The sequence below is a fragment of the Desmodus rotundus genome, chromosome 1 (genome assembly GCF_022682495.2).
Source record: "Desmodus rotundus isolate HL8 chromosome 1, HLdesRot8A.1, whole genome shotgun sequence".
In the NCBI taxonomy this organism is placed as follows: Eukaryota; Metazoa; Chordata; class Mammalia; order Chiroptera; family Phyllostomidae; genus Desmodus; species Desmodus rotundus.
Genome location: NC_071387.1, coordinates 20,941,559 through 20,965,444, shown reverse-complemented (window position 1 = coordinate 20,965,444; position 23,886 = coordinate 20,941,559). Strand labels below are relative to the sequence as shown.

General features: G+C 49.1%; 1 protein-coding gene across 5 annotated transcripts in view; it reads right to left on the bottom strand.

Moving 5' to 3' along the window:
* Nucleotides 1–23,886, bottom strand: part of EPB41L4B (erythrocyte membrane protein band 4.1 like 4B) — a 119,506-nt gene that overhangs the window by 82,602 nt on the left and 13,018 nt on the right. For all 5 annotated transcript variants that reach the window (XM_053921964.2, XM_053921966.2, XM_053921970.2 and 2 more), the window contains exon 2: nucleotides 4,316–4,420. In XM_053921964.2, the coding sequence (XP_053777939.1) occupies nucleotides 4,316–4,420 (105 nt within the window). The remainder of the gene's footprint in view (nucleotides 1–4,315; nucleotides 4,421–23,886) is intronic.

The following is a 23,886-nucleotide window of genomic DNA, read 5'->3' as shown; positions in this document are numbered from 1 at the left end:
GGCCCCAGTCCCAACTGCTAAAAATAGGAGATGCCAACAGACTCTGACCTTGCTTCAGGGCTGGGCAGGGCTCTATGGAAACCAGGCTTGGCTCTTCGCAGGGAGCTGGGATGGAGGCTGGTTACTTAGGAAGAGAGCTGTGCCAAGAGCCCTGCCTGGGCCAGACTCTGATTGGCACGTCAGGGGCTGGGTGGGGGTGTCAGTCCTTTCGGAAGCCTCAATTATGGAGTAATAAGCCAACAGACAAGTAGACCATTCGTTCCCCCCAGGCTCCCATCTATTACCCAGTCTCCCCAGGAACACCCCTGCCACCACACTCAGTCACCTGCCACTACCAGCACTGTCCCACGTCCTCCGAAAAATCAGTGATATCCCAGAAGTTGAAGGGCTCTTGTCTGAATTGCTGAGGCGTCTCCCACAGGCAAGATGGCCTGGCAGGTTCCAGCTAACCTCAGCGTGCCACCACCGGGGCTGTGGTAACTGCTGGTCCCCCTTCAGAATGTCCAGCTCGGAAGAGGAGACACCCACCCATGTCAGATTATAAAGTCCTTTCTGCTCCCGTAACTCACTAAGCCCCTTAACTTCCCTGTGAAACAGATGTCACCACCTCCACTGCTCAGTGGCGAAGACTGAGGCTCGAGAGCACAGGGAACAGAAAAGAGCACTTAAACCTGAACTGTAAAGGCCGGGCTTGAGTCAGGCTCTGCTGCTCACTGACTCGCCGCGGTCCAAGCCTTGGGGTTCACCATCGAGATGGAAATACTGGACAGATGGCCCCTCAGGTCCTTTCTGGGGCTAATGACCAAGGTTCTCAGGTATGTGTGCCTTGTCACAAAAGCCACCAACTTAAAAAGAGGAAGTACTAAGTCTTAGGGCCTAATCAGAAAGGTTTTGTTTATATATACAAATAATGAACCCGAGGCCAAACGAGCAAGCTGTCACAGAAGGCAAAATAAGCTCAGAGGTTTACACACAGTCGGAAAACGCTGTGAGAGCTCAGGACGTAGTCCTTGACAGAGTGTCACCTGACATGGTCTTGAAGGGTGGCCAGGAGTTGAAATGGGGTGAGAAAGGGCATTCTAGGAGAGGGACTGGCACCAGCAAAGGCACAGACGTGACTGCAGGCATGACCTGAACCCAGCTTAGAAGTCACACTGATGAGCAGAAGGGCCCAGGGCTGCTGCTGGTGCAGCTGCAGCAACTCTCCTGGGTCCAGAGTCAGACGAATGAAGACCCTGCACCTGCTTTTGTGGGGCAGAAAAGCGCATCGCAGGGCTGGGTCCCGGAAAGTGCTCACATCTGCAGGTGTTCGGCCCGGGAGGGAAGCCTGGAGCCTGCTGCGAGCACGAGTTCTGCTGCGCAGTGACAGGGCACTGGCGGGCGGGACAGCCCGCAGCCTGGTGAGCAGAGGTTCACAGTCAAGTCTTTCAATGCAGTCACATCCTTGGCTTTCTGGGAATCCAAGTGGTCATCTGGACATAAGGACATGCCACCAGGGCAACAGGCACTTGGCTCTAATGGCAGAAAGGACAGAGATCTTCTTCCTTCTAACTAGAAAAGATGTGTGGGCAGACACGCCTGCCTCCTCTTCAGACTCAGTATCACTGAACATTAGAACAGGAACAGATCTTGGGAGAATAGGTCCAAGAAGCCTATTCTACAGATGAGGAAACTGAGACCAAGGAAGAAAAGGTGGCTTGTCTAAAGCACACCAGTTGAGATGGGGCAGAGCCAGGAACAGGGTCCAGGTCTGACTCTTGGCCCAGGGCCACCGACACGCTGAAATGAAAAATATCCCACAGGCACTACACAGGTTAAGATACACAGGAGAAGACAGAATGGAGAGGAGCATCAGGGAAGGGGAGGGCTGACGAATGTTGGATGCTGGGGACAGAAAGGAAAACTACTTCTGGCACTCAGGAAGCAGCTGGAGATGGAACTGACCATGGAGCTGGGGGGTGGCAGCGCTGGAGAAACAAGCATACTCCCTAAAGACAAAATGGCAAGAAGGGCTGTTGTGTTTTAAGGAAAGAAAACAAGGAATTTTAGCCAAATGATCTGGGTCTTCTCAGAAGGAGGGAAGGCCAACTTCAAGGATAGTCTATGTGGGGACTGAATTACATGTCTGTGGTCAAGACTCATAAGGGGAACTGTGGGGCATGTCCATTAGGTGCCCTGGCCAGGTGGCTCAGTTGGAGTGTTGTCAGTACACCAAAAGGTTGCAGGTTCGATTCCCAGTCAGGGCACATACCCAGGTTGCAGGTTCAATCCCCAGTCGGGGTGCGTACAGGGGGCAACCTATTGATGTTTCTCTCTCACATTGATGTTTCTCTCTCACATCGATTTCTCTCTCTCTCCCCCACTCCAAAATCAATAAACATATCCCTGGGTGAGGATTCTACAAAAAAAGAGCCAATCAGGAGCTAACAAGGCTCCAAAAGCAACTTGGGGCTTGGACTTTGTGAACCCATGATCTGCACTGGTGCCAACAGGCTCAGCCTGTGACTCTCCAGTGATGCTTGGCAGCCCGGGAGAAGCAGCAGAGGAAACAGATGGGCCTGGGTGTCAAGGGGAGGCCCGGAGACAGTTGTGGGGGCAGAGAATCAAAGGGCAAGTAAGGACACAGGTGAGATGGCTGAGACTCCGCCAGGCCAAGAGAAAGGCAAGGGCAGAAGGAGGCTGGGAGACGGGAGAACAAGGCGGGAAGGGATCGTTAAAGGCCAAGGCCAGATGCAGTGGGACGGGAAAGATGGAACCAAGGGAAGTTATCGTGGAACGGGGAAAGAGAATTCCGGGTCTTGAGTGACTGGGCGGTGACAAGGCCAGCATGAATCTGGGCAGGGTTTGGTCAGATGAAGCTTCAAGGAGAGAAACAGTGTCCAGAATACTTACAAGCATCAACAACTTGAATTCTGAGGTTGCCAGAGGCCTTGAGGGATGCGGAAGACAGTGCTAAGGTCAGAGGGCAGCGCCCTGGGTGACCCAACCTCAAAGGAAACAGAATTGGGCAGGGAGTTGGAAAGAGAAAGGCTGGCCTGCCCCTCCCCATGGCCCCCATGGGCTGGAGTGAGAGTCTGCGCTGTGAAATGGAGAAGGAATCAGGTCGGCAATTCAAAGAGGTGGCTGAGTGTTCACAGCAGCAGTAAGAGGGGAGGGGATGGCTGATGGCAGACAGGAGGTCCTGAAGGTGCAGAGAGGACATCCCATGGGGACAGGGGAGGGTCTGCACAGGAGGCACTATAACCAGGATGCACTGAAGTCCTGATTCCACTGTATCATCCGCGGTCCCAGCATCACACTGACGTCCACAGGCAGACCCAACTCCCAGGCATCAATTTTGAGCGTCCTCACTCTACAGCTGTCACATGGGGTTCCCGGGAAGTACTGAAAAAGTGTCTCAGGTAAAAAGGCTTCACCACGGCTGAGGAGCTCCTGGCCTCTAGCTTAAACACCTCCTATCAGGGGACCCACCTTTTCACACACTGTCTAAAACAGCAGCGCCCCCTACTCTGCTTTATAGTTCTTAACACTTATTACTACCTGTCATATTGTATGTGTGTTCACTGCTTTATCCACAAAGCTAAGAACGGGGCCCATGCCTATGAGGCACCCACTAAATAAATACTTTTAGATTGTTGAATAAATTACCTTTGAAACCCAAAGCTAGACTGTATTGGGGAGGGAGTCTCTGAAGTCATTCCTGCTTTCTAAATAAGGGATCCTGAGCTGTGTCCAGTTCGGTCACCCCAGCATCGCCACGGTGAACACTTCTGTCTCAAGCAAAGCGAGGGAAGTCTTTGCTGACCTAAGACAACCTCCTGGAGCCCGCGAGATGGTTCTCCAGCGAAGCCAAGACCTGCTCCCCCTGCCCCGCCCCAAGCCTGGCTGGCATCCAACCGTGTTCACGGCACCTGCTGTCCGCACCCAGCAAGTCTTCACAAGAAGATGGTGGTGCAGCCTCTTCTGCTGGTTAAAAATAAAAGCAGCCTCGCTGCAAGATTTCCGGTGATGATTTCTACCTACTCTAAAAATGTGCCCGTCTTGCCTCCCTACGCTTGGAAATGCTTCCCTAACGCAGCCCCACATGCGACACGCACGCTCTTTCACCCTTCCTCTCCTGGTTGTTGGCCACCTCAAGGGCGGGGCAGCCTGGACGCATTTCACACGGGCACTGTCACCACCAGCCCACCTGCTCGTCATGGCAACAATATCACAGTTTCAAGCCTATGTTTCTCTACCAGCTTCTAGCAACTGTCGTCCTGTGATTAGCAATGAAAAGCTAATCTGTCCTGAAATGAATCAAAGGAATACATACGGCAACCTGGGCGGAGTCAAGGAACTGGAGGCCAAAGTAATCTGTTTCCACGAGGTCCAAGTGGTACACGATCTGATCGAACAAATCCTGGCCTTTGGCATGTTTCTGAAAGGCAATTGGGTACAGGAAAATTTAGAATGTGATAGCTAGGTAAGAAACCAAGAGATTTTTTTAAAATCACTTTTCTCTGCATATTATATATATGTATGTGTCACACTATGCAAAATTTAAAAATGTTAATTGGCTTTAATAGAATATAAACTCATGATTAAAGCTAAGCACTCCCAAAGACAAAAAAGAAAGGAAAAAACCCACCGAATAACAACTTCATAGGACGTTAGGGAACCAACACTTTATCATGAAAACTGGTAAATAAAGGGGGGGGGGGGGGAATCAGGCATTAATCCTGCCTTCCACTCTAGCACTGGGTAATCAAAGAGTAGATGAGGGCATACACAAGAATCAACCCCAAGTGGGTTGAAGACCTAAATGTAAGAGCTGGGAGTATGAAGCTCTCAGGATAAAACCTAGGCACTCATCTCCATGACTCGGGATTAGGCAACGGTTTCTTAGATATGACACCAAAAGCTCAAGCAACAAAAGAAAAAAATAAACTGGCCATCATCAAAATGTAAAACTTTTGTGTTTCAAAGGACACTAAGACATCAAAGAAGTAGAAAGACGACCCAGAATGGGAGAAAGATTTTGTAAATCCCATCTCTGATAAGGGGCTTCTTCTATCTAGAATAAAGAACTATTGCAACTCAATAATAAAAAGGCAATATTCAATTAAAGAATGAGCCAAAGATATAGACAGAGGGTTCTCCATAAGCAGGATAAGCACCCGAGAAGGTGCTCAACATCATTCGTCATTAGGGAAATGCAAATCAAAACCATCATCAGACGCCACTTCACACTCACTGGGATGGCTACAATAGAACACACGACAAATGATGGACAAGCTGGAACATTCACATACTGCTGATGGGCACGTAACACTGTGCAGCCACTTTGGGAAGCAGCCTAACAGGTCCTCAAACGGCTAAGCGTAGTTACCATTTGACTCAGCCATTCCACTCCCAGGTATACGTTCACGAAACATGAAAACATGATGTTCGCACCGAAACTTGTACAAAAATCCTCACGGCAGCATGATTCACAGCAGTCCCAAAGTGGAAGCAACTCAAATGTCTATTAACTGATGGATGGAGAAACGGCGGTCTTGGCCATAAAACAGAATAGTATTTTGCCATCAAAAGGGATGAACCTCTGCCACATGCTACAACATGGATGCACCTTGAAGACTTAGTGAAAGAAGGCCATTGCGAAGGACCACAGAGTACGTGAAATGTCCCAAATGGGTCAATCTGGCAGCAGAAATTAGACTGTGGTTGCTTAGCGCTGCCTGGGTTTGTGGGGCGACCACTAAGGTGAGTAAAGTTTTTTTTTGGGCGGGGGGAGGGTGGCGTTCGTGAAATGTTCTAAGATTGATCTTGTTAATAGATGCGCAACTCTAAGAATATGCTAAACACCACTGGATTGTATACTTCAGAGAGGTAAATTGTATCATATATGAACCTCAATAAAGCCATTGAACATAGTAGATGAGCAGAGTTTTTCATTTATTCCTAATAAGTGAAGGTAAAATAAAAGAATTGCAATATCACAAATTTGTAACCTCTACCAAATGGCAGGCTCTAAGCACTGGGCACCAGTGCCTACTAGCACCCCCAAGGGAGACAGCCAGCCGTTACATACCTTCTGATGAAGAACACCCCACCACCCAACACAGAATCTTGCTCCCCTTGCCTCTCTTTCAGTGGGGGGAGTTGGGGGCATAGAGGCGGGGCAGAATTAAGCCCAGTACTGAGTCAAGCACTAGAACCAACTGCCAAAGGCAGGAAATGCAGAGGAATGTTCTAAACTACCTGGAACTCCAACCAGCAATACCCAGCCTGTGGTAAATTCTAGAAACTCCTCAGGACCCAAGACCCAGTTTCTTCAACAAACAGAGTACACAAAAAAGAAGAGATGAAGGAGACACCTACAGGTTAAAAGTTATCTAACCGGCAATGTTCAGGGACGCACACTCGGGTGGTAAAACTTGGAAAGAGAGAAAAGAAGTGATTACAATCCAGTCAGGGCAGTGGTTGCTCTGGGGGCCAGGAGCGGATGTGCCTGGGAGGGGACCCAGGGAGGGGATGTGACTGCAGAGGCACAGGGGGAACTTCTGGCTGTCGGACAGGGTTCCAGCTCTTAACCTGGGTGTGGCGGTACCAGGGCCTCTGCCTTCTAGTAACTCATTAACCTGCACCTCTGCTTTCTGTGCTCGCCTGTAATTGTGTTATATAAAACAATAACCGAAACTAGAAACACAAATCAAAACGAAGTCACTGGAATCCAGCCTGTTCCCTTCCAACTTTCCGTCCTGGAGACACTCCTCTGAAGGCAAGGACCTGACAGAGGCAGGAGGCTTGATGCGCAGCAACGTTCCCTACAGCTTTCTTGGAAAAATAATATGGGGGCAGGGGGCGGTACAGAAAGGAGACACAGCCGGACTCCAATCACAAGGACACAGAACCAGGGCCACCAAACTCCAGACTACTGTTCAGCCATTATAAAAACAATTATGAAGATAGAAAGAAGGAACATTCTTATGATAATTTTAACTCAAGAGACTAGAAAGGAGGAAGAAGCTGTGATTCCAACTACATAAAAATATGCACAGGTTGTTTGTGGACTGCTTGATAAAAACAGGAAATCTGCAAAAACTAAAACAGCTGTGTTAGGATAGAGACGCCATGGATGGTTTTCTGCCCAGGTTTTCACACTGATGATTTGGCAGCTGTTCGACAGCAAACGCAATTTTTTAAAAAATAAAATCACCGTTTTGGCACTCTTCCACCTTGCTTATAACAATCCATCTTCTATTTTTTCCTCTTATGATCCGGTGCTATTGGCCCCATGGAGGACTTAATTAGCCCGATGCCAATGACTCATTAGCAGGCGTCCTTGGGACAAAGCTAGTTGGTGCGCAGCTCGAGCAGCAGGACGTAGCAGAAAGAACTGGGTTAGGAGGGAGCAAGAGACCTATGCTCTAGTCCCAGATGCACCACAAACGGTGACCTGAAACCATTCATAATTCCCCCAAATCCAGGTGCCCATCCTGGGCTTCTGTAGCTGCAGATCAGACATGGCGTCCTGAACGTACAGGGCCACCTGAACGCAACTGGCCCCGTACCCAGCCTGCTCCCCACCGAGGTCTGTGTATTTTGGTTCAGGGCTCACCATCCAGGTATGTAATTTTTACACACACAGAGTATGAACCGAAAAAGCACAGTTCTGCACATGGTGAATGAGGGGGTTAGCCTAAGTTTCTAAGTCACTCCAAACCTTACTTTTCTGATGTCGTTCTAAAATAGCTCTTAATTTAGAAAGAGTTCATGGTAGAGGCTGGGAAAAGAACCTTTCCGGGGTGGCGAGTGCCTTCTGCCAAGCCAGACTGGCTCCTCTCCTGGCAGACCCTCAGCTGGACTTAGAGGTGGCAGACAGAGGGTCTGGTGGATAAGAAATAACATTTTTACTCATAAACACTTCTCCCCCCTCAGCTCCCTTCACCAAGTATGCTCTTTGGTCTCTTCTGCTGGAAGAGAGAATTCCCCATGGCCCCTTCCTGCTCTAAAAAGTATCTGGCAAAATTACAGGGGCTGGAATAGAAGGGTCCTCCAAACAGAGGTCTTAGTGTAGTGGGTTGGGGGTGGGATGAAGATGCGAGGGTCAGGGCCACAGCACACGAACCCCCATCTCTCACTCCTCCCAGCCTGCAGAGTGACCACTCACTCTCAAAACTGAGAAGGTTCCAGATAACGTGACTCACCTGCACCGCCAGTCAGGACTCCCCCCCCCCCCCGCCCGCCCCAGGGCAGCCCCAAGAAGCTCACACACTGTCCCTCTCAGGCTTTGCCCAAACATTCCCTCCTTCAGCAGCCTCCCTCCGACCCAGCGCAGTAAGTGCCCCTGCTCTGTGTTCCCAGAAGCAGACACATGCCTTTACCACATGCACATTTATCACACTGAACCGCAGTCGCAGGTGCTCCTGCGTTGCTGACTTCAGACTGATCACTCCCCGGGGCAGGACCAGCTGTGGTCATCTCAGCAGCACCTCCCCCTTTCCACCGTCCCCAAAGCACGGCACCTGGTTGGCACACAGTAGGCACTCCATAAATGTCTGTTTGCCGCATGGATGGACGGATGTATGTATGTATGTATGTATGTACGTATGGATGGATGGGAGGATGTATGTATGTATATATGGATGGATGGATGGATGGAAGGATGGAGGTACATATGTATGTATGTATATGTATGTATGGGTGGATGGATGGATGGATGGAAGGAAGGATGGATGGATGGAAGGATGGAGGTACATATGTATGTATGTATATGTATGTATGGGTGGATGGATGGATGGATGGAAGGATGGATGGATGGAAGGATGGACGTATATATGTATGTATGTATGGATGGATGGATAGATGGAAGGATGGAGGTATATATGTATGTATGTATATGTATGGATGGATGGATAGATGGAAGGATGGATGGATGGATGGATGGAAGGATAGAGGTATGTATGTATGTATGGATGGATGGATGGAAGGATGGAGGTATGTATGTATGTATGTATGGATGGATGGATAGATGGAAGGAAGGATGGATGGATGGAAGGATGGATGGATGGAAGGATGTGTGTGTGTGTGTATACATATATATATGGATGGAAGGATGGATGGATGGATAGAAGGAAGGATGATGGATGGATGGAAGGATGGATGGATGGAAGGATGGAGGTATGTATGGATGTATGGATGGATAGATGGAAGGAGGGAAGTATGTATGTATGTATGGGTGGAAGGATGTATGTATGTATGTATGGATGGATGGATGGATGGAAGGATGGATGGAAGGATGGATGAATGGATAGATGGGAGGATGTATGTATTATGTATGTATAGATGGATGGATGGATGGATGGAAGGATGTATGTGTGTGTGTGTGTATACATATATATATGGATGGAAAGAAGGATGGATGGACGATGGATAGGGGATGCAGGTGAGGTCTGGGGCCAAGAGACTGGCCTTCAGGACGGGCCATGCACAGACAACTGACCAGTATTTCACAAGTGGCAGGCCTAAAAATGAGAACACACTCATTAAAATCTTTTCAAATTGAGTATTCCAGGAACAAACGCCTAGAGAAGCCTGCTGCACTTCCAAAACCATTTACCTAAACACAAGTTTGTGGCTGTTAAGTGAAGTGCTGTCTCGTGGTTACAATAGGAGATCCACTAATGTGACTAGACTAGAAGCCACTCCTTGTCACCTCACTGTCAACGAGGTCTCTCCCTCTGTAAGGAATCCACTCATTCAACAAATATTTACCAATTGCTCACCAAATGCCAGCCATTATACTAGGCACTGGCGTACACTGCAGTCACAAAGTCTTGAAGGGAATGGCTACAGGAAGCCTCACCAAATAAATCTTTCCTGGAAAGCCAAGTCACGCAAACCATGGGTAGCCCTACCACTACCTCCCTGCCTTCCTCAGCAGGATATATAAAATGTAAACCCTTACTAAATCCAGGTTACCCTTCTGGAATCCCACGATGCTCCATCTCCTTTAAGACCCATAGAGTGAGCAAGCTGTCCCCTACAATGCAGGGTAGCGAACACTGCCTAAGAGTCTTGCATCCACATTGCCTAGTTTTTCTTCCTCCCATATCAACACATCACTCTTTCACAAGGACCAACAACCAGTGGTTTTGAGTTGGCATGTCCCTCTGTAGCAGTTCCTTCTGATCTAACATCAGCTAAAAATAACCAAACCCATTAAAATCGTGTGTAAAATATGAGTCGAGAGTTGCCAGCTAAAGACTGGGCCAGGGCAGACAGCCAGCAGGGAAAGGTAGGGACATTGTGATATCTTCGCAGGACGGTCAGGAGTTCCCAGCCATGCTCCTGATAAGGAAGGCTGCTGGACAGCTGATGTCTTAACTGTCTGCCCAAATGAATGCACTATCCTGACCCTCTTAGATAAGAGGCAACTGGCAGTGTCTCACTGCAAGCTGACCTGATTGCAATGTAACCGGTCCTCTAGTCCTGGAAAAACAAAGGAGACAGAATCAACCCATCCAAGTCTCATGAGTCTGTCTCAATAGCATAAGACACCAGACATCGCAGGCAGGTTGGAAAGGAGGAAATAAGCTGTGCGTGAGTGTGACAGTCGAGCGTATGCATCCTAGTTGTGAACTAAAATGGAAAGCATGACATCTGGGCAGTGGAAGGATTTTAGGAGCCATTGACTTGCAGGCGCACGAGGCTCCCATGTGTCCCCCTGCTCCACATCTATCAGGTGGCATGTCCCTCTGCACCCATCTTCAGAAAGGCTCTCCCTTCCTTTCCCTATCATGGTTCAGGCCACATCACCCCATGGGGACCACAGCAACAGCCCCGAGTGGCCCCAGGTCTCCCTCCGTCTAGGTACTCCCTTCTAAAATCACCTTTCCCGTTTGCTGGAATGGCCTTCACACCCTACAGCTCTCATCTCAATCCCTCTTCTTGCAAGCACTTCCACCAGAGCATGCAGTGCAGGCTCCTCGGCCATGGCAGGGACTCCGCACAGTCAGCAGTGCCCAACCCAACACTCACCTTATCTCCCCACATGTACCCTGGCTTCGGTCAAATGCCAGGCCGTGTTCTCCTACATAAAGCCACACTCCTATGGCCTTTCCTAGGTCGTTCCTTTGCCTACAGCCCCCCATTCCTATCGCCGCCTACCGTACAGCCAATCCCCATGGCCAATTTCAAGTAACAATCATCACTGTTAAACATCTTGTTGGCAGCACCCTGTCACGTTCATCTTTGCTTCTGTACCATCTGATATTCTGAGTTTCAATATACATAACCACTGATATGAATTAAGAATGATCCTCAGTTCCCACAGCAGTCTTCAAATGCCCCACGGTTGAGAAATCTGATCTTCCCACTCCATTTCTGCCAGGAATTCTCTAGAGAAAGCCGGGACTTGGGTGCAGAACCCTGGCACCACCATCTCCCCTCTTGGATCCCGGTCTGTTCTATGCAGACTAGAACTCTGGTGTTTTGGAAAGCATGCCACACTGTGGCCTATCCTTATGGCTAATGAAAATGCCACACCTTATACATGCAAAATATTATCAAGTTCTGGACGTTTACACATGGGTTACAAAATAACCAAAATAACTGTGTGATAGATGGTTTCTAAAACGAAGTGCAGGCTTTTGCACTTGTTCCAACTAAATTTCATCTAATTTAAACTGCCCCATGATTTATCCTGTTAAGAATAATATGAGTCCCCGGCTGTTATCTATGTATCAGTCATGGATCCCAGTTTTACAACATGTGGGAAACTTGGTACGCGGGGGCGAGCGGAGGGTCGGTGATGGGTGCGGTACCTTCCTTTGGTCCTCCAGCACCAAAGCCACCCACCTGGCGGTGGCCTCACAACTGTGCCACCACAGCGCCACGTGTGGGAGGGACTCTCAGGGGCAGAGGCTGGGCTGGAAGTCCAGTTCTACCTTGTCTCATCTCTAGCAATTTGACAGCGATCTTTGGCCACCCCCCACCCCGAGTCTCAGCTTCTTCATCTGAAAAATGGGGTGCTGTCATTTGCCCTATCAACCTTGTTAAGTCATTGCGTTAATAAAAAAGCAAGAAAGCGACTGTGCATGCACTGTAACCGTGGTGTCCTACAAACACAAAGGAATTAATATTTAGTTCCATCTATTTCTCTCACCTGTCCACAAGAATAACAAAATGTGCCTTCTGCCAAATGCTTAACCAAAATCAAGGCACAGGCAATCCGTGATATATACCAGTCTAGGAGTCCCAACTAAAGAAAACTGAAGCCAGTGTCTTTTGGGGATTTTTGTAAATACATTTTGGTCCCTAGAGATCAATTCCTTCCTTTGTAAGTTCTTAACACCCCTAGTTTAAATAACCTCAGGTGAAGTTGGTTTCCTGGTCAACAGTTTCCAGAAGGCACTTGCCTCAAGGCCCGTGTTAACTATTTCCTGGAAATGCTCATTTTCACGGTTAGTTCCCAGCTCCCCACCCCCACCCTCACAATATGATAACTTGCTAGTTTTCCATGAGTCTCATAGGAAATCAGCTCTTCATTACACACACACGAAGTGGCCCAGGGGTCTCTGTCCCCACTGCCACTGCTACCAAGTCGTCCTAAACAAATACAAACTGTTTACTGCAGGGTGTCACAGACACAAGTGTCTGAAATTACCAAATAGAGAGACCTTGGAACTTCTTCCTGAGACATCCAGTAGCACCCCGGCCCCCCATCCAAGGTTTCACTTTCTACAGTTTCAATTACCTGCAGTCAACTGCAGCCTGAAAATATTAAAAGGGAATTTCTGAAATAATTCCTAAGTTTTAAATTGTGTGCCATTCTGAGAGCGTGGTGAAATCGTGAGTGGTCCAGCTCTGTCCCTCCAAGGACGTGACTCATCCCTGCCCTGCGGATCCACACGGTGCACGCTCCCCTGCCTGTCGGTCTCGTGGTAAGCATCTCGGTTATGGCATCGACCGTCAAGTACAGCAGTGCTCGGGGGTCAAATTTTACTTCATAGTGGACCTGAAGCTCAAGACCAGCTGGCCAATCAGATGCGCTGTCAAGTACCGTGCTTCCCCAAAGTGAAAAGGTTTTTTTCCTTGACTTAAGGAAAAAAAAAATTGTATGCTAAGGTTGCTAAGATCTATGGTAAGAATGCATCTTCTATCTGTGAAGAAAAAGAAATTTGTGTTAGTTTTGCTGTCACACTTTAAATTGCAAAAGTAACGGCCTCGGTACATGGTAAGTGTTTAGTTAAGGTGGAAAAGGGAAGAAATTTGTGGGGGGAGGACAGGCGGAATAGGTGTTCTCATTGTTGCACTAGACAGCACCGAACCTAAAACCTACACAGAGACGTCAGCCAGGGACCCCCGCATTGAGTGACATATCCACATAACTCACACCGCACTATGTTGTTATAGTTGTTCTAGTTTATTATTAGTTTTTGTTGTTAACCTCTTACTGTGCCTATGGTGCATTCAACTTTATAACAGGTATACATATACAGGAAAAAACACAGTATATCTAGGGTTTGGTACTTACTATCTGCAGCTTCAGCATCAACTGGGGGTCTTGGAATATATTCCCTGTGCATGAGGGGGCACTACTGTACCATCTTAGCCCTCAGCAAGATTCAGTGACTCAACACTGGAATGTAACGGTGCGAAGACCCTGCACAAGGGCCCCTCACCTGCTCAGGTAAGGCCAGGCTGTGCAGCTTGTAAATTCCACCTTCCAACTGACAGTGAAGCGGGCTCATCGGTCTAGGGGTATGATTCTTGGTTTGGGTCCAACTGAAGAGCGCTTCATGGTTTATCAAGGTTCCATGACCCCGTTTTGCAGAGAAGGACACTTAGCTTCAGAAACTGATGTGGCCAAGTCCATACTGCTTATAAGTGGCAGGACTGCAATCAGGACCCAGCCTTTCAGATTCTTAGGACGAGTTCCTTCTCCCTCACCCCACCGCTTCTCTAGTTGGCTCACCTGCCCCTCTGCCTTTTCAAGCACACGCCACATGTCCTGCAGCCAAGAAAAGTTTCTCAAGCCCAATTCAACACACAGCTCCTGAGTGCCTACCTCATGCATGGCCTGCGCTACAGCTGGGCTGCAAGGCCACGTGGTCCAACAGAAACAGATCCCACGGTGGGGAGGCAGAGTGGAAAGTAAATTACTGGCTCGCGAACGGACACGGAAGCCAAGCCACTGCAGTGAGGGGGACATCAATAGCCGGAGCAGCTCTTGGAAATCCAATTCCGGTAAAGCAGAGCACATGTTACTAATTTCCTGACTTGCCTGGCTAACAGTCCCTTGGCAATCAGAGGAAACAACAAGAACAACTGCCCGTAATTTTGATCAAAAAGGAAGCAAGAACAATCTTAGAAGACAGTGACTGTCCCCGTGCTGTGCGAGTCAGTGCAAGGAGGCACCTGCTGGTCAGTTCCACCCACCACCAGAGCTCTCTGTGCCCCACGGGCAAGGGGCTTTCGCTGTGCTGCGAGAGGTCCAGGCAGGCGAATTTCAGGTCTCACCACGGCTCCACAGAATACAGCCACTTCGCCTTCAACTACCGGAGAGATCACTTTAAAACACCAATACTTCGCATTGCATTATTGATTGACTATTGATCAGCCTCTGTCGATAAACTGTCTTTGGGCCAAGCTGTAGTTACACCTCAGCAGAGGGTCAAAGCTCTCACTGGTTTCTCTAACAGCACCTCCCTCACAGGGCTGCTGCGAGAATTCAACGACCCCACTGGCCGCGATCCTGTATGAACCTTCTTTCAATCAACGTGGAATGCCTAACACCTCCTAGTGACCTCAATTCCTCTCTCCTTCTGGCTCCTTCCACGCATGCATAACACAAGGGATTCAATAGTTGGTTTAAGGGGGGGTTTCCCTTTTATTCCCCAAAATGCTGGATGAAGTCCTGACACCTAACTCCACTGGATCCTGGCTGCCCTGAAACTGGTTTCACCCAACACTCCAATTGTTGTGCCTCTCACTCAGTGTGAAACATCAAAACAGCACGTGAGGAATACGCTTTGATTTCTGGGTGGTGCTACTATCGGGTCTATTTTACTACACTACTCCTACTGTCAGGGACATTATGAACAGAGTCCCCGACAACACCCCTACCACAGAGGTCCACTGGACGAATTCCAGACCGGGAGCCCCTCCATGCCACCTTTATTATAAGGTGAGTCACGTAACCTGTCATACTGCCCTCTGCGCCACCGAGTCCCCTCACACCCCTAGTGATGGGGGATGGGGATGGGAACAGGAGCAGGAGACTGCCCTGAATAGCCTCTTAAGGCAGCTCTTTCCCACCCCAGCGGTCCCCATCTTGTAGCAAAAGACAGGCAAGTACACGGGGACGTCCCAGGTGCCAGGTGTTACAAGTTGACAGCTGCAGAATCATCACGGGGACGTCCAGCCCAGCACAGGAAACAGAGTCAACAATACTGTAACACCTGTGTGGTGCCAGATGGGTCCTGGACTCATCAGGAGGATCACTTCACAAATTACATACATGTCAGCCACCATGCTAAACCCCGAAACTAATACAAAATGATACTGAATGTCAACTCTAATTGAAAAAGAAAAAAGAAAAAGAAAAACAGCCCTGGCTGGTGTGGCTCAGTGGATTAAGTACCAGTGTGTAAACCAAAAGGTGGCCAGTTTGAATCCCAGTCAGGGCACGTGCTGGGGTTGTGGGTCAGGCCCCCAGTAGGGGGCGCGTGAGAGGCAATCACACACTGATGTTTCTCTTCTTCCCTTCCCCGCTCTCTAAAAATAACTAAATGAAATCTTTAAACATAAACATAAAATGAAAATAATTTTTTTAAAAAAGGTCCCAGGTGGCAAGTACCTAAGGTGTTAGTTTCAGCATTATGTCTTTTAAACTGTGGTGCTCACCAACAGGGCTGCAAGGTCTCTGCACTTCTCCCTGAATCTGGAAGAGTATGGCACTGCTTCAACCAAATACAAGATGGTGTCAGTAACGTTTTGTGATTCCCGAGGCGAGGTGACAGTTCTCTTGCTCTTGGGATGCTTGCTCAGGGGTAGAGCCAGGCAGCATGTAAAAAGTCCAGCTACGCTGAGATGGCCATGCTGCTGAAGAGGCCACAAGCGGGTGTTCCCATCAACTGTCCCAGCTGACCCCGGCCTTCCAGTCATCATTGCCAGGTGCACAGCAGGTGGAGCAGCCCCTTGGCCCCTCCACACCAGCCTGTCTTCCAGGAGAGTACTTCTGGGTGCCTGGTCAATGCCACGAGGAGCAACACAATCTCCCAGCTGAGCCCCACCCGAATCCTTCACCAACAAAATCCAGGAGCTATGAAAAATGGTTGTTGTTTTAAGCCACTAAGCATCGGGAGAGTTAGTTATGCGACACTAGATACCCAGAATGAAAACCGTACACATACACAGATACAGCACGTGTGCGTGGCACGTGTGTGTGTAGGGAAAAGCTTGTCGTAACTTTAAAATGTTTCTTAGGAAATCCCCGCACTGGGAGACTAACTTCGGTATCACCTGCTTGAGATAAGAAAGCAGAATAATAAACATATGAATTCTCCCGAAAAGCCACCAGGATAAATAAACCAAAACGCTATTCTCTCAAGGCCATTAACTCTGTTTAGGAGAAAGACATTAAACCTGAGGGCTGGAGTATCTGAGGCGGTCGTACTCACGGGCACCAACCACACACTGAGAACTCAGTAACTGGACTGAAAAGAGAGGAGGAGACCGTGATGGATTGAACGGGACTGACGAGACACTATTTACCAAATGTGAAGTGTGGTCTGTAGTTAGCTCCTGATCGAAACAAAGCAATCGTGAAATGTTTTTTGAGATGACTGGGGACAACAGAACAAGGACTTGGCATTCGATGCCATTAAGGAACCACTGTTCATTTTGTTGAGTATGAGAACGGCACTGCTATAGACAGACACACAGTGTGTCTGTGCATTTGTATCGAAAAGATACCCACTGCAATATTTACAGGTTACACGACAAGTCGTCTGGGGAGTTGCTTTAAAATACTCCAGAAAGATAATACCAAATAGGTATTGTGCACATGAGGGCTTCATCACTGTTCTCTCGGCTTTGTGCACTTGAACTTGAAGGAAACCTCACAAACTGCCAAGGAGCTGGGGGTGGGTGAGTGCAGCACAGCCGGGCCTGGGCCTGTCCTGCAGAATCGGAGCCACGGGCTGGAAGAGGAGTCCGCGGCCACAGTGAAAGAGAAAATGCTGTGGGCTGTCAGCGGGGGAAGTGACTCCGATGTGTCAACAGTGAATTTTCTTCCACATCACGACAACAAACCGCGATATGCAGGCCCCTGTCGGAATCTGACCCAGGACCTACCAACAGGCCTTTCGTCACATTTCATCCCTCTCCCCGAGGCTACGCCACTGCACTTGGCGCTCGACTTAGTCACAATTACCAGACTTTTACAGCGAGAAAGAAAGCATCTGTAGCAATGAAAGCTACAATTTTTTAAGCTTTGGATACCAGGTTAATAATATTCTACCCTACCTAATTTCATGGACACAATCATTTTAATCTCTGAGAACATTTCTGAGGGACAGAGGACTGACTTTTCACCTTGAACTAAAGCACCATAACCTGAGACCCAGCAGAATAAAAACATCTGACAGTGAAGCAGGACGGCTCCTCGGTGGACATCCTCAGGTGGCCACAGTGACCAGGGCTTGGTACGGAGCCCTCCTCAGCGACCAAGTTACCAAGTAAGTGATGTTCTAGAAATCAGTCCATTCAAGTCCCTCATTTTACAAATGGGTAAAATGAGGCCAGAGGCAGGTCCCATTGCCAGGAAGCCGCGGCAGAGCCTGGAACAGAGTGTGAGCCTTCTGACGTGGGGACCAACACATTTTTCTTTCTTAGGATTACAAGCCTAGAGATCCTGCTTCTGAAAGGTCAAGAACCAAAACTGCAACACCAAAAAAAAGCAACCCCAGAGCACTCTCAATGTTAAAAACTCTTTGACTATAAAAAGTGCTTGGTTTGGGGGAAGTATTTCTGGCTTTTTACGATGGTGGACCAGGAAAAATAAGAAACATCCTAAACCACACAGGCTAAAGGAAAAAACAAAATGAAACAAATTTGTGCCTGACTAAACAGTAACATGCAATTAAAATGATGGATGTCTTGGTGCCAGAGGTGGAGTTTGAAACAAGCTGCTGGAGGAAGGGCAGTCCTGAAAATAAATTGCCAAATTACTTTCTGCAGCCAGATTTCAGACGCCCCCTCCGTGCAGTTCTGAAAGCGAATAGCTCCACACAAGTAAACATGCAACGAATTCCCAGAACACCCAGCCAAGAGACCGGAAGAGAAAGAACTAATTTCGAGTGGATGACCGCCCCCACCCATCCTGCAACTTAGGTATGCGACTGAATTTGCAAAGTCAGGCAGGTCAGCACTGCCTCGCGCACAGGAAGCTTCCACAACCACGCGGCCCTGGCAGGACTGTGCCCCTTTTCTCGCTGGAGCCCTCTCCAGCTCTGAAAGCACAGTCCGGGTGTCACCGCACACCCCGTGGGGCAGGGGCTCTAGGGGGTCTGGGTCCCACCTCGGTTACTCAGCTCAGGTCGAGTCTGGCATCAGGAAATTTCTTTCCTGGGGGGTAGTTTGAGGATGAAATGAAGACAGGTTTAACAGGGCCTGGCCCCAGGTTTCGTCCACAGAACATGCCTGGGGTCGAGGGGGCCCCATTCTGGGTAGCATGCTCATTCAGAGAGGAAGGTGACCTCTATGGGGTCTCAGTAACAGGGGAGTGTCATGGGCTCCACTTCCTCAGAATGTGACTATCTTTGGAGATAGAGCCTTTGAAGAAGTGATAAAGTTAAAATGAGTTAATTAGGGTGGGCCCTAATCCTATCTGACTGTGTCCCCCACCCCTGCCCCCGGCCCTGCACAGGGAAAGGACCACCTGAAGCCACAGGGAGAGGTGACCATCTACAAACCAATGAGAGAGGACTCAGAGAGACCAACCTTGATTTTGGACTTCCAGCCTCCAGAACTGTGAGAAAAGAAATCCCCATGGTTGAAGCCACCCAGACTGTGATACTTAGTTGTGGCAGCCCGAGCTGGCTAACACAGGGGAGAACATGGCCTCAAGTTAGCACAGGCGTGAATCTGGGCTCCACCACTCACAACAGGATCCCAGCAAAGCCCCTTCACCTTTCACAGTCTTGTCTCTTGCCTGTAAAGTGGAGATAACACGGGGCCCATTCCCCCAAGTGACAGCGAGGCTGAGACGAAAACACATGCAGAAGGCCTCGTCCAGCATGGTCGCAGCCGGCTCCCTGCAGAGCCAGCCAGGGCTGTGCCAGGACCACTCACTCTAAGCTCCAGGAACTCCCCACCACATCCCTCTGGAGATCCAGACCCTTTGCTGGGTAGCAGGTGGCTTGTGGACACTTTGCATGTGCTCCAGGGACCAAATCGATGGCGAGGCCTCTGCCCAACAGCCTGGACGCTGCTTGAGCCACAGCACAGCTTTGCAGCCCACTTCCTTGGGTCCCACCCATGGCCGGTATTCCTTAAGTATGCACACTGAACCCAGCCAGCACACGTGCCTGAATTTTCATGTTTTCAGTGACCACACCAATGGCTACGCACAGAAGTTCGGGGCTATTTACTTGGCTCTGTGTGCGTATGAGTATCAGAAAGGTTAATGAGTAGAAAAGCACATAAAACTTGTAACCTTGTCTATGGTGAGCTTGGCAGTTAAGGTCATAAAGCTATAAATGAGGCACCCCCATCCATTCATCTGATGGGGCATCCAAATAAAGCTGTCTTTTTATGGTCGGCCTTTGATTTTTCTTCTTTTCTACTTGTTTTCTCTCTCTCTCTCTCTCTCTCTGTGAGTCAGTAGTCTTTTTAAAAAACATCTCCTTCAAGAAGGCAGAGAATGACACATTCAAATGCAGAAAGGAGGGTGTGATGCTTACAGCCTCTCCGTAGGCCTGGATTGTAAAGATGGAATTATCAGGCTAATTCCCCTGGGGTATGTGGTTTAGTGAGTGTGAGCCTTGGAGAGAAGAATGCTGCCTGCCAGTTCACCACACAAGAAGTTAGCCTTTCCTCACTCATTAACTAAGAAAAAATGTTTCTAATCATATGTGCATTTTTTTAAAGCAACAACTGAATACCAAGCATTAACTAGTACTGTTACGAAATGCTTCTTCAAACAGAAAACACAAATAGGAAATGACTTAACAGAACTCAACACCTAGGTACACCTACAGTAACTTCTTCTCATCTTTAACTGCTAGGGGTGGATCAAAAGCTCACGCCAATTCCCCCAGTTCAGGCCCCAGTTCAGGCAGAACTGATTCGGCTGGAATGGTTTCTCACACAAGACTGGGGTACCCATGGACTTCAAATCCATGCCAGAAGGTATTCCGACAAGACTGCCACTGAGCCAGGCACTGAACCGCCTCGCCCGAATCCCTTTTTGACCTGCAGAATGTCAGAGCGGGACAAAAATCTGCTGGGGGTCACAAGGTGTCACCCATATGCCGGGCATTTGAGAAATTCACCCTGGAAGGTGCACAGAGAGGGAACACCCCATGAGTGAACGGGGTCATGAGGAATGGGGGACAGTCCCCACACTGATCCGGCCAACTGCTGCTCTATGGGAATTCAGATGGTGCGATCAGATCTTCCAATTTTTTTTTAAAGAAAGTCTACAGATATGAACTTTTTAACCTGAAATGTGACTGTTTTTAAAAGCCTTTTACAGACCTCTAGTTTACTTTTTAATTAAAACTGGGCTCACACAGACAAAAGTATGCAGGCCATGCACATGCACCGCGAGGAAGTAGCAGAAGCGAGCAAACGTGTGCCCCCCCCCCCCAGGTCAACCACAGAGCATGACCTGCCTCCCAAAGCCCCTGGGCGCCTCTTCCCAATTTCTACCCGCTCCTCCCTCCCTTCCTTTCTCCTCTCCTCCCTCCCTTCCTTCCTCCCCACTGGTACCACAGATTTGTTTGGCCTGGAATCACATATCATGTACTTTTTCACAGCTGCATGGGGACAAGAGGATGGTGCTCCTCCCAGTCAGAGACCTTGTGTCTCTGAGCAAAGGCACACACGTGGTGGAAAGGAAATGAGACCCAAGTGAATTCACCTTTTGTGGATTCACTCACAGCCCTGAAGCACTTCGAAGCCCAGAGGCCTCAAGGAGTCAGAGATAAGAGGAGTCAGAGATAAGAGGGCGGCAGCCTCACCAGCCTCAGGTGGAGTGCTATGGTCAAAGTCCCACGGAAGGGGGGTAGGGCCCATTCCAGGATCGCAGGGACAGCAAAGGAGGCAAAAGGACAGGGTGGTGACAGGTGCCAGTATGAAGAAGCCAAAGTTCAAACTTCATGGCCACCAATCAGCAGAAAGTGATAAGTCCAGACCATGGCCAGGGTGGCTGGGACCTTTCCGAGGGCCCGAGAGTCTGCCTTTTCCAAGGACAACAAACAGGTCAGATTCCTGGACGAATTAATGAAGATCATCTGGTACGACGCCCTTTCTTTAAAAATCTTTTTATTATGGACAATTTCAAACAAACCCAAAGAAGACAGAACAATATAGTAAACCCCTGTCACTTGACCTCAACGTTTACCAACATTCTCTATCATCTTATCCTCTACGCATTCCCCCCCTGGCCTTCCACCCAGTTTTTTTTTTTTTAATATGCCTTTTTGGGGGATGGTGGCAAATTTACTTACATCAAAATGCACAAATCTGAGCTGTTCCATTTTGACAGGAAAACAGCTGTGCAACCCACACCCATACCAATCAGCACATTCCCGTCTCCCCACAGAGTTCCCAGGGCCAACGCCCAGTTGATCTCCGTCCTCCCCACTCCCCGGAAGCAACAGCTCTCCCCCTTTGTTTGCTCCACAGGTTAGTTTTGCCAGTTCTGGAACTGCAAATAAACCTTGTATGAGGTTTATTTCACACAGCATAATGAGTGTGAATGCAAAAAGATGAGTTTTAAAATGCAGTTTGGTTGAGCATGTAGTTTGGGTGCAGTTTAATACAGTTGGGGTGATGCGTCTTCATCACCCTTCTCGAGCCATCTTCCGGGAACCGCCATCGTTCTGAGGTCAACACTTGAGATGAAGGTGACCCACACTGGGATTCAGAGCCACGACGTTCAATGAATTACTCAAGTCCTGCTTTCTTCCCTGGGCCCCTCTTCCCAGACAGCAATTTCTGCACCTGAAATGTGCAGCAACGGCCATCCCAGGGCTCTGCCCGACGAGAGCTGACTCGCAGTTGTCCTCGGAAATGTGAGGCAGATCACTTTCCCCCGCCCTCTTCTGCCCTGGCTCTTCCTCCTCAGGCAAGAAAACTGGGTAAAAGCACTGAACAGCTGTACAGATCTCTGCAAACGCAAAAGACATTATCTTCTCACTAAGCTGGCAGTTGCTTAAGAAAACGGATGCATCTTTGACTCAGTCTGGTATCCACCTGGCCCCCAGTTTGGTGCTGTACAGCAGCAACCCACCCCCCGCCCCCATAAATGCCTGGGCCTCTTCATTATTTGCTCTTGAAATTTTCTTTATCTTATTACTGCCTTGAAAGTGTCAACCCCAGCCAGGTTCGGGAGACAACAGAGCAGAGTGGCCTAGATTATGGACTGCCTCCCTTCTCTCATCTGGAAATAGCAGCAGGAGCACTAGCATCCACGCTCAGGGGCTCTAGGAGCTGAGATCATCCATAGGCAGCGGCCACGCAGAAAACAAGCTTCGACCGTCTACAGACGTCAGCACCTGTCACTCGGTGTCAGCCTTCCAGCTGGCCCTGTGAGACATGACTGGCGTTCAAACCCTTACCAGACCTCCTCTCCAGGTGTCCGACCTGCTGGCCCCTCCCACTGGCCTCATCTAAAGCACAACCAGGACTGAATCCAGGATCTGCGGCACCTTAAAGCTTATACCAGTTGAAGGACCTCTTAAAGAAACCAAACGCAACCCTGGCCAGGCAGCTCAGTTGGGTACAGCATTGTCATGATACACCAAGGTTGTACGTTTGGTTCCCGATCAGGGCACGTACAAGAAGCGACCAGTGAATGCGTGGACGGGTGGGATGGCATATCGATGTTTCTCTCTCTCTCTCTCTCTCTCAAATCAATTTTTAGAAAATCTTTAAAGAAAGAAAATGCCAAAAACATCTTACATTTGCAAACTCGACAAAGCCAAGAACCAAGCAAATGTGGTACCAGGTAGGGCCCCTCCCCTCCCTCTCGCTGCGCCGCCCTGAGGTTCTCAATCTCACCACCCTGCCAAGCACAAATTGGGCGGGTCGGCGGGGGTGGGGGCGGTTACCCCTCGGCTACTCCATCACTCCCACTCCTAAATTCAGCCTCCAAATCCACTGGGTTCCAAGTCCTCGGACTTCACTGTACCTGCCCTTCCCGCCCATGCCCAGTACCACCTAGTTTAGACCTGCAATGCAGCTAACAGCCTCTTGGCCTGACCGTCACCTTCAATTACCCTGCAGAGTCGAACTGCAAGTGGCCTTAGCCTCCCTTCCCGCCTCCCCTGCTGCAGCGTCCCATCAGCTGCATTCTGTTTTCCAAACACATCCTCCCCTCGCCCTCTTCTGTGAGGCTGGTCACACTGTTCTTCCACCTGGCCAGCCTCAGCCACTCAAGGTCAAAATTGACCCAACAGTCACCACCCCCAGCCCCTCCCCTGAAGCCATCCCCAGTGGAAGTCCACTGCTCCTTCCATGGAATCCCCACACGGCTTCACCTGTCCAGCTTCGATGGTGCCCAAGTCATTCTGCCAGGTATTATGGTTAAAGTTGTTCATTCTCGTTTTTAAGAGGGCCTGGCAATATGCATGCAATTAGGGAACAATTACACCCCCCACCCCCCAC